The sequence below is a fragment of the Marmota flaviventris genome, chromosome 9 (assembly GCF_047511675.1).
Source record: "Marmota flaviventris isolate mMarFla1 chromosome 9, mMarFla1.hap1, whole genome shotgun sequence".
NCBI classification, from domain to species: Eukaryota; Metazoa; Chordata; class Mammalia; order Rodentia; family Sciuridae; genus Marmota; species Marmota flaviventris.
In genome coordinates this window covers 37,729,500-37,741,329 of record NC_092506.1, presented here as the reverse complement: position 1 = coordinate 37,741,329, position 11,830 = coordinate 37,729,500, and the positions used below count along the sequence as shown (strand labels likewise).

General features: G+C 32.7%; 1 protein-coding gene across 1 annotated transcript in view; it reads right to left on the bottom strand.

Annotated features, from left to right (window-relative positions):
- Slc5a12 (solute carrier family 5 member 12) overlaps positions 1–11,830 on the bottom strand; it is a 52,188-nt gene that overhangs the window by 11,648 nt on the left and 28,710 nt on the right. Inside the window, exons 10-11 of the mRNA XM_027936698.2 lie at positions 6,164–6,231; positions 766–852 (exon numbers count right to left, since the gene is read on the bottom strand). Coding sequence (XP_027792499.2) covers positions 766–852; positions 6,164–6,231 — 155 coding nt within the window. The remainder of the gene's footprint in view (positions 1–765; positions 853–6,163; positions 6,232–11,830) is intronic.

Here is an 11,830-nt window from a genome sequence, read left to right as displayed (position 1 = left end):
TATGGAATACTCTAGGGCATGCACATAAATAAACAAAGAATCAAGTTATCTGGAGTTTAAAGACTTTCTAAAACTATATGCATGCGTGGTAAATTTATGAGTAACAATAAGTAAATGGCAATTTTGCTAGATTAAGAAAACCATGGTATTTCAAATATTTTTATAATATTACTTTTCAAATAAATATTAATTTTGATTTATACTCCCTGCATAGTCATTTGAGCAACATTTTCTTGAATTCGTACTTCTAGCTTACCAGCCCAGCCAAATGAAGATAGCACAGCTATCATGATATCCCAGTCATGTCCCATCTCCTCCATACAGATTAGTTAATCAAGTTAATAAAGCTAGTTATAATTTTAGATAACTACAGACAAAATGAAATTTACATGTATTTTCACTTGAATTTCATTTCAAACTTCTGTTCTAACTAAACTGTTTCTGAATCCAGTGTCTTGTTTTAAGTTCATTTTGTTGTCCCTTAATTGAGAGAAAACTTAATTTAAACCTTAAAAAGTTAGCTTTGATACCATGACATATGGTAATTCATGACCACCTCTCCCCTTCTTTGTTTTCTGTTTCTGAAATGGCTTTGCTGAAGTCAGATATGGGAGGATTTTGATTCTGTTTGATTCTACTATGAATTCTTTTCCTAGCAAAGATAAATAGATTTTCCAACCAGAGGTTAGAGGAAAAAGAGGTGAGGAAATATATCTGGGGTTTTATCTGAGCTGGGAATTACAAAGAGGGATGTAAGATGCTTACCTTCCAGTTCACAAAAGGGAACACAAGTCCCAAAGAGAATAAACCCAGCATTGGTCCCCCACACATGCCATGGATGCTGAGGGCAGCCTGTGGAATGAAGGAGATCAGATGAGTCTCACAACTCTACTATATCTGTGTTCTACCAGAACCATCCTTCTCTGGGACTTGATATAATTTGGTTCAAGTCCAGACTGTGACATTTATTAATTATGTGCTTTCCTTAGGTCAATTATGGATCCAGTGATAAGCATTGTATAAAAAAAAGAAACTGAAAAAAAATAAATAAATAAAACGGAAAGTTACATACATATGAACCCACACACATGCTTGTATATATGTGTGAGTACATGTGCACATATGTATGGTTGTAAAGTGAAAACAGGTGATTTGGATTTGCTTGAAGAAGGTTTCACTTGAGTTGGAACTTTTACATTTGTTTATATTTTTATATTATCAAAAGTTATTTGTTTTTTTCTTTTTTTGACTAGAGATATAGGTTAGTGCTTGCCTAACATGCACAAGGGCCTTGGGTCAGTTACAAGCATCCTAAAAAATTGTTTTTGAAAAATAATATACTGTATTATATTGTTATAAGTAACAACAATTCCCTTCATTATGTAAAACTATAATGCACCAATAAAAATGTGGAAAAATAAAAATAATGTATTAAATAAATATATCTACTACATTTTTTATATCTTAGTTGATAAACTATTTAGCTTAGTTTGAACAATTCTTTCTTTCTTTCTTTCTTTTTTGTCTGTTACCCAACCACTACCATCCCACCCATTACATCTCTAGGATATTGAAGCATTAAGTTCAGACATGTGGAGAGGACATTATACATTCCACATTCCATTTTTTGTCTCTCATGATTATGCTCCATCTAGTTTGGAAATTGAGAGAGTTTGAGAAGTGTATTTCCACATCTTTCAACTTCTAAGTTATAGACTCCATTGAATTGGCCAGGGACTTTCTTTAAACTAATTTTCTGTAAACATAAAGCTTTATACCATGGTCTTCCAAGAGTTAGAAAATGTATGTGCATTTATGTGCAAGTGAATGAGCCTATGCAAATGAAGAAACACATAAATATACACTTGTGTGCATGTACTTCATTGACCAACTACTGTCAATGAAGCCCCTTCCAGTTCCTCAAAGCACTTACAGAGGACAGATCTTATCTAAGATCTTATCCTATTTTTCAGGGGCCAACTATATGCAAGACAGAACTGCTTGTGCACCCTGGACAAATTTAATCCTCACAGTCACTCATCTTAATAGGTAACACTAACTAAATTTTGTATCTGAGAAAATTGGTGCTGAGAGAAAATATCAAAGTTCACTTTTTATTTAGCAAGTGGCAGAGGTAAAGATATAAATTCAAATTGTTATGGCTCCAAATTCTACATTTTCTGTCTAAAAGTAGTTTTAAAAAAAGAATGTCAAGAGCATAGACCACTATGTCCTAATTCTTCTGTTTAAAGGAAAAGCAATCTTTTGAAAGAATCCACCATTTATAGTTGGAATATTTGAATTGTAATTATTGCCCTGACCCACATCACTAGGATTTGTTGAACTTTCTGTTACTAACTCACATTCATTCAACTGCAGTTTTCTTCTTTCTCTATAAAACTATGCAGGGGCAACAGACCTTCTTCCAGTCCTCTTCAGTGTTCATATCCAGAACACTCTGTCTTTGTCCAGAAAGATGAGCTGCTATGCATTGTTAGTATTGCTTTCCCAGGTTACTTTTTAGCAAAGTCAGCGCTTCAGATATGTCTTTGACATGATGGAGCAGGTAAGATTAAAGGCTTCCTTTTCCCCATTATTCTCAATTGAATATTCTTGATATTTCCTCTATTGATCAACAGCACTAATTCATAGTTGCTGTAGTTGCTAAATTTGGAAGCTAATTTACTGGCTATTATATAGAAGATCAATGAAATAGTAAATACATTTCTCTTCCTTCATGAAATAAAAATCAACAAGCTCTTACAAAGTCACTAGCCAGATGCCTCAGGGGAAAAAAAAATATCCAAGAGTTTCTAGATTTAAGTGTGTGTGTGTGTGTGTGTGTGTGTGTGTGTGTGTGTGTGTTGAAATATAATATACATATGTATTTCTGTGTTGGACAAAGCAAATTACTTTTAACTTTTATCTTTCTTTTTGTTATTAAACATGTTTAATTGGAGGAAGAGTTAAAGCTCATCAAACTCAGTTTTCTCCTTAATGCTCAAAATCCAATCTGAGCTATTCCAAGTTAACAGCAATGTCTACAGGAATATGCTCTGTGTTCAGGGTTGACTGAGGAGCTTATGCATAATTAATCTTTCCATGCTTTATTCCTCATGTGTCAAGGGCACATCATAATATCTGCTTCCTAGTGTTTTTTTCTGTATTTTTTTTATTGTTTTAGTGAGTATTCAATGTCGAATCCAAGAGAAAGTTCAGAATAATGTCTGAGCACCAGGGAGCACATGATAAGGGGCCCAGAATGTGCACTATGACTCTCACAATCTTCATTGCTGCTATTACCTACCCTGTTAGTGATCTCTAAATTTTTGAGAGATATCCTTTGTTGTTGTAATGTTTTGAGACCTAGAAAGTACTTTCTTCGGATGAGATTAAAAATGTATCCTCATGTCACTTCAGCCCTTAGCTGACAGTCCTTAGGACAGGTGTGTGTTGGTTAGAATGACCTTTCTAGAAGGAAGGCTGCAATTCCCTTGCTAAAGGGAGATTTTTGTTGCCATTATCTGATCTCTCTCCCCTCTCCCACCTTATTATGGTTCTGTGGTTACACATTTCAAGTGAAACAGGTTTCCTTACTGTTGGATTTCCCAGAGTCTTCAATGTATTAATGTGTGTTGTGGATCTGAGAGAGCAATGCAGTGTGCACCATGTTCCAGTCTTTGACTATGAAAATCTTCTTCCTTGGAACATGTCACACATTTCACAGGATAACATTCTCCAGGACATACTTTGTAACACTTCAAACTAAAGTCTTACACCAGCATTGCTACACAAGCAAATAAAATCTCTGAAATAAACCAAATTAAAAAATGACAACAAGAACAGCCACACATTGAACCGGCCTGCCTTTGTTTAAGTGGTCTGTCATTCCTGCCCCACCTTCAAGAACATCTCATACGTGTGGGGTGGTTTTGCAAACATGAAATTAAAACTGGCTCTATACTTCACACTGAGAGATTTGGGTTCCTGTCTTCTTCTACATGCAACATCAGAATATGAATAATGTTTCATTAAATCAAATACAGCAAAACTGTTTGGAAAATTAAATAGATCAACTTCATATATTTGTATTTCTTGTTTTGAGAAGTGTCTGACCTAACTTTCCTATGCACATATATAAATATATTTCATTGAATATCAACATCAAGTATATTCAAAAGACACTGAGTTTAATATATATATATATATATATATATATATATATATATATATATATATATATATAGCAGAAAGATCAGTAGAGGGAAGAGAACAGAGGGAGGGAGGAGGAGAGGGAAAAGGGAAGTACTGAGGACTGAACTAGGACAAATTATGTTCCATGCTTTTATAAGTATGCCAAAATGAATTGTATTATCATGTATAACTAGAAAGAACCAATTAAAACATAGAAAAATTTCAGTTGCTTTTATGTGTCCAACAAAGTCAGATGTGTTCACAAAAATGAATGGACCATCTTGGAGACAAATATATCTCCAAGGAAGTGGAATATCAGGGCTTCATTTCTTACCTGCCAGGATCTCCTTTGAACTGTGTGGCACACATTTCAATCAGGAAAGTGAGCCCAGCTCTCATCTAAAGTAGGACAGGCAGGTGAGTGCATCCCTCAATGCACTCCCTACTCAAAGTGTTATTTTTCCCCAGTACTTGGGAAAGTCCTGGCCTTCTCTGGAGCCCCCTCATTTACCAATGCAAATATTTTTGGGAGGAAACAATTTAGAGATTCAAATTATCACCAAATTAAACAGGTTGACACCTCTTTAAGAATAAATACCAAATGAAAACAACAAGCCTCAAGGCTTTGGAAGTAGATTAGAAATAGAGATTCCATGAATTGTGAAAATAAACCTTTAAAAAATGCACATGAGGTCACTAAAAACAAACTTCACCTAGTTGCCAGTGTTTCTTGTGGATAGGGAAATATCAGTATACTTCAAGCTGTGTAAAAGGATTATAATCAAGCATCTGTGATAAATAGTAAGTTCACAACTTAACAGAAAGGATACTAAATTTTGGTTCCACAAATTATCTTCTTTAAACAGTAAGTAATCAAGTCACTTAAATATCTCAGATTTATTCTCTGAATATTAAAATGGAAATAACTGAAGCTATGTAAGTAGTCCTTTGAAAGAGAAAGTAGGATGAACTCTTTTGTGAACTAGAAGGTGTGTGTGTGTATATATATATATATATATATATATATATATATATATATATATATATAAAATATGGATTCTATTTTATTAATATCCACTCAATCTTACCATTGCTGTTCACTATCCAGTGGTTTCTATTCATTTACTCTTACTCATTTCTTCAATTAGGCAGCATTTATTGAAAACCCATATCATAGCTAGGCGCAGTGGAACAGACTTGTAATTCTAGTGACTTAGGAACCAACACAGAGGATTGCAATTTCAAAGCTAGCCTCAGCCACTTAGCAAGGCCCTAAGCAACTTAGTGAGACCCTGTCTCAAAATAAATTTAAAAAATTTAAAAAGGGATGGGGATGTAACTAAAGCCCCTTGGGTTCAATCAATCCCAGGTAGCTGTGAGAACTTAAGCAGGATATTTTCACTCTTTTCTACAATCATCTACAAAATGAAGGTGTTGCAATAGATTATTCTTGTGCTTCCTTGTAATGCTAATGTTTTATGGAACTGGGAGTTGAATATATGAGCAACAGTTTGATTTTGATAATAATACTTAGTTGTATCCTAATTTCACCACTCTTTAATTGTGTGAGTTTGGGACAATTCTTTGTTTCTTCATCAGGAAAATGAATATATTAATTACGTAACCCCTTAAGAAAGTTATAAACATTAAATTAGGTAATACATAAAGGGCTATACCTAGTTCATAATAGGTATTATATATGTTAATTGGAGTTTTCACTATTATGGTTATTATTGATAGAATTTTTAAATTAATTTTAACACAGTGAACTTTGTCTCTATCCATTCTTGTTGTAAAAGTTTCTGCTTCTGAAGATACTTTTGGTTGAAATATTGCATGGATGTTTAATTGGGACCTGATATGTTTGAATATCAGTAGTTAGAGACTAGAGAAATAGTTAAAACATTAGAAAAATGAGTGAGGACAAAGTTGCTATGAAGTTAAATGTGTCTTTTCCCTTGTTAGTTACCTGTACAACGCCCCCCAGGAGAGATGCGGCCACAGCCATGGAGGTGCACAGGATGCCAAATAAGAGACCTGGAAGAAGGGAAGATATGACCATCATTTCCTTCCTTGAGTCCCCAACCAGCACTGCCTAATACCAGCCCTCCTCCAGGGGATTGCAGTGAGGGCTGTCCACATGTGGACATCACAAGCCCCACCGAGGGAACTAAGGTGACCCTTCATCTGAGCATTTGCTTTCTCAGGTCAGGTGGAAGAAACCTGAGTCAAGCATCAAATAATTTCTAGGATTTCAGAAAAAAAAAATGTCTTACAGAAACAGCATAAAAATGTGGAAAGGGCCCAAACAAATCCAGACTAAATTTGATGGAAACTAATACCTGGTGAACCACTCACCAGAAGTGTTCTAAAAAAAGAAGCACTAGCCCGCTTTGGATTTCAGATGGCTAAGTAATATGCATTGCACCTCACAGTTTTTCTAGTCAGGAAAGCTTTCTTGTTTTTTGTTTGTTTGTTTTTGTTTGGTTTTTTCCTCTAGTGCTATATGCACACCGTCCAGAGGACCCTCTGTATATTACACAATCACGTATTTGTCTACGCATCAACATGGGCAGCGTCAGAGTACTGTGCTCCTCTGGTGTCACAGCACTCACTAAATGTGTCAGCATGTACTTTTCAGTCATTTTTTAGGATGTTATCTTCTTTTAAACTATTAAAAAAGCATTGTTTACTGTATATCTTTCTTTAAAAATTATCTTTAAAATATGCTGAGTTTCCACAATTGCTTGAAAACTAAATAAGAAAAGGAGGGATAGACAAAGAGCCAGAGAGAGACAGAGAGATAAATGCACAGGAAACCACTTTGTTCACTCTGTTTGAATGTTCTCTCTCTGCAAAATACTAAGTCCAGTTCACAGTGTTACTATTAATTTAATTTCATTGAATTCTGAGCATAATTTGGACACTTTAATTCATGCCAGTATTAAAAGTCAAAACTTGATACGTACCCCCCAAAAGTTCACATTCTAAGAATGGACTATAAATTAATTAACTAATTAATCCTATAATTTACCTCAATTTATTTTATTCAGAGTAGTGTCTGGTATTCCACAAGTACTATGTGTTTTCCATTATTATGATTTTACTTCAGATTTGGTATTTACTAATTTATCAGTTAAGTATTATGAGAATCTCACTCTTGAAATTGGCAAACAAATTTTGATGCTATATCCTCTAACTTCTCAATAAGACACAGAAAAATAAGGAAATTCACAAAAACAACACAAACCACGGTTGATAAATAAGCCCTTGTCAAAATTCCAAAATGGCCCTGCTATCTTTAAACTTGATGGATTAGACTGAAGAAAACAATGTTTGCGCTGACTCAGTATTGTTTCATGAAAAAGAAGAGCTACATCTGCCTGAAGAAAAGAGCCAATGATATTTTCTCTCTCTCCTACTGAATGCCCTTCTCCTGGACTAACAGCCATCTGTTCAAATGAAATTCTAGGCAATCATCCTTCAAATTCAAGGGTTCTCCTTTTTTGTGGTGATAGGGAGTCCATTCAGCTTCCTTTCCCATCAAATCTTTAAACTACCTCCAACTGCATTCAATGTCAACATGCACAAGCAGGAAGCTTAGGGAAAATTTGTGCAAGTTCCATGGATACCTGAAAGCATGTCACCATACAAAGCAGTGAAAGTGAGGAGAACAAAGCTTTAGAGTTGCAGGAAGTTCTGTCGATTTTCCCAGATCTGCTAGTCATCAGCTAAGATGACTAGAAAACAAAACACAGGCATAGAAGGCACCTTCACCTCAACCCAACATAGCCATGAATATCTGCTAGAAATTGAGTCTTGAACTTGGAACAATGCCCATCCACTTGTGATTAGTACTAACTCAGATAGGAAGTAAAATCAAGACAATTTAACTTCCCAGTTAGCATGGTCAGTATCCATCTCTCTTTCTTAGAACATAAGTTAAAAGTAAAGGGAAAGATGGAATCCATGATAAAACAAGGCCAAAGAACAGAATGAATATATTAATATGAATGTCAAATTATGATTTTAATTCAGATTTGGTATTTACTAATTTTATCAGGTAATCATTATCAGAATCTTACTCTTGAAATTGGATAACTCTCAAATAAAGGAAAGGTCCACTAATAATAATCCTCCTGATGAAACAGAAAAAAAGAAAGCATCTAAAAACTGGCACTCTCAATATTATACAAGAAAACAGAGTCTTAATGAATCAAAGATGTGTAGGTCAAGAGAAAACAAATGAGGTTAAAAGAAAACTAGTTCATAACCCACTTGAATCAAAGTGTGAAATATGATATATCAAGAAATATGTAATGTTTTGAACAACCAACAATAAAAAATTTTTTAAAAAAAGAAAACTAGCAATATAGGGTACAACACCAATAACTCTAGATGAAGATGGATACAGGTGGGTTGAGGCAGGACTACAAAAATAAAATAAAAATCATCATATTTGACCAAGAAATTCCACTTCTACCTATTTGTAAAAAAGCAATGAAAATATGTTCACAAAAGGATTTATGCAAGATTAGTCACAACACAATAAAGTCAAACTGAAATAGCCTACATCAATCAATAGACATAAGGTCCTCCATATCTGTGATGTCACATTGCCAGATTCAACCAACTGTGATTGAAAATGTTTTAAAAAAATGTGTCTGTAATAAACATGTCCAGACTTTTATTATTGGCATTATTCCCTAAATAGTATAGTCTAATAACTATTTACATCCCTATTTACATTGTATTAGGTAATATAAGTAATCTAAAGATAATTTAAAGTATATGAAAAGAGGTAAACAGGTTACATGAAAATGTAACACCTTTTTAAGGAAATTGAGGAAATAAGAAAATTGAGTATCATCAGATTCTGATATGCATGGAATGTTCTAGATGCCAGCCCTGTGAATGGCTATGGATGTTAAAAAACAAGCTAATTAACTATTGAAAAAATACAGAGCCTGTGTTATATTCCTACATGACATATTTAACAATTAAAAAAAAGAATTTCTGATACACAAAAAAACACGTGTAATATAAATCTCAAAAATATGCTATGAAAGAAGTCTTACAGAGAAATAATGAGTACTGTGAGATTTCAGACCTCCTAGAAGAGGCAATATTAATCTTTACAAGAAAAATAATATTAATACTTGCCTCTAGAAAAAAGTAGAAGTACAGAGTGACTATAAAGGGCATGGGAGTGATGGTAAGTATTTATATATTCATAAAAAGTTATATAAGTATATGGATTTATCAAAATTCAGAAAAATATTTTTAACATTAGTCCATTTCATTATAAATAAATTTCTTTACAATAAAAAAATACTTGAACTACATGCTCAATTCTAGTTAAAAATATACATGCTAAGATTATGATGAAAAATGTGTTGATCTCTGTAATTTACTTTTAAAACTATAAAAATATGATGGATTAATGAATAGACAGAGAGCTAAATAGAAGGTAAAAAAGTAAGTTTAGAATGATGCTAATGAGAGATCTAACTGATATGTATATCATCCATAATATATATGTGAACTGTAAAGTTTTTAAATTTGGCTGTATAATTTTATTTTTATAATAAATGGTAAAGAACAGAACAATATAATTAAAATCTCATCATTGTTACTAGATTTAGGTTTTGGAAAGTTCAAAACAACATTGAGAAAAACTTGAGTTTCTCAAGTATATAGAGGAAAGGGACAAGTTAGGAATAAAAGTCAAAAAAGTGGATTATATAGCAAACAAATAACCTAAATTTAAAAAGTATGGCATCACAACTAGTCTTGGTGGCATGCACCTATAACATCTATAAAATGGACACTGAGACAAGAGGACCTTGAGCCCAAGATTGGCCAGGGCAACATACTGGGATCCCACCTCAGAAGAAAACAAAAAGTGGAGGGTATAATAGAAAATGAATATTTGTAAATAATAACCACATTTGCTATTAAAAGCAATTTAAATTTTGGGAATTAACAAGAGTTGAGTAAACGAACAGATAAGTACTTTCAAAAACAAAAACAAACAAACAAACAAAACTTCCACTTCTACATTGACAATGAATGGTTTTGGAGATATTATGGGGAAAGCACCTTATTCATAATCTCAGGGAAAGGAAGAAAAAAAGGATGAGGAAGAAGAGGAAGAGTAGGAGAGAGGGGAGAGAAAGAAGCAAAGAGTTGAAGGAGAAAACATGAGTATAATCAACATGTGAGTTAGAAAATAGATGATTAAATTGAAAAATAAAGTGGATTTCTGCTTGAAAAGCTTAGTCCTTCCCTAGTGCATTTTTATTTCTGATTCAATGCCATGGCACAGGGGTGGGCAGTTATAGCTGTTACAAGCAAAGAATAATTTTAAAGTCAATCTAAAGGAATAAAAGACATGCATAGCCAAAACAATTGTTATATAAAAAGCAACAAAAGAAAAAAATTTAATTTTTCAACTAAAAGTGATAACATTTTTATACCAGATATTTTTGATAAGACTCCAAAGCTATGAATGAAAGTAGATATAATTTGTCCTACAATTGAGAAACAATTTAAGACAATTAATTATGTAATATAAAACATGTTTATAAATGAAAGAACTTCATATTATTCATTACTATAAAATAACTTCATATTATGCATTACTATTAATAAAAATATAAGCTGGGCGCGGTGGTACACACCTGTAATTCCAGCAACTTAGGAGGCTGAGACAGGAGAATCACGAGTCAAAGCCAGCCTCAGCAACAGCAAGGTGCTAAGAAACTCAGTGAGACCCTGTCTCTAAATCAAATATATAAAAGGGCTGGGAAATTATAAATTGACTATATATATATATATATATATATATATATATATATATACATATATATATTTATTCAATGAAGAATACTGAATAAATGATGCTGAAAACAAAGCTGTATAAGAAATAGAAAACAATTTAGATCCTCATCTTAATGTATAAACAAACAATTTAGAAATATCCAACATTAAATGTGAAACATAAAGGTATTTGCAATCTAGAAGAAAATATATGCATGAATTTTGAGTGTAAAACTTTGTACAGATAAGGAAATATTGAAATACAAGAAATAATCCATATATTTGATCAAATATAAAATTAGAATTTCTGTGTTTCAAAATATGTTTAAAAATACTGTGAGACATCCTGCAATAGGGTCACTTTTTTCTGTATATATAAATAAATTTTATAAACAATAAAATATCTAATATTTCACCAACAAACAAAATATGTCTATGTTTTACAAAAAAATAAGCAATTTATTTATCATCTGGGTATGCTTGAAATACTATAAATCAAAAAATTTAAATTAAAGCAAAAAAGTGAGTTATATGCCCATTAATTTGATCAATTTTAAAAAAATACAAACATCAAGCACATAGAGAAGTATGTCAGCATTCACTGCACTTCTCATTGACTTGACCCTAGTGGAACTGTCTTAATAGGTATCAAGAAATGTCAGCCAGTTTGTATTTCTTAACTTGGTAATTTTCTCCTGGAAATTTGTACAAAGGGAAAAAAATAAAGATGCAGTCAAAGATGTGTATGTGTTTTTATCACAGTTTTAAAATTGAAAAAAGTAACAATAATATAAAAATTTAAAAGGCATTTTAT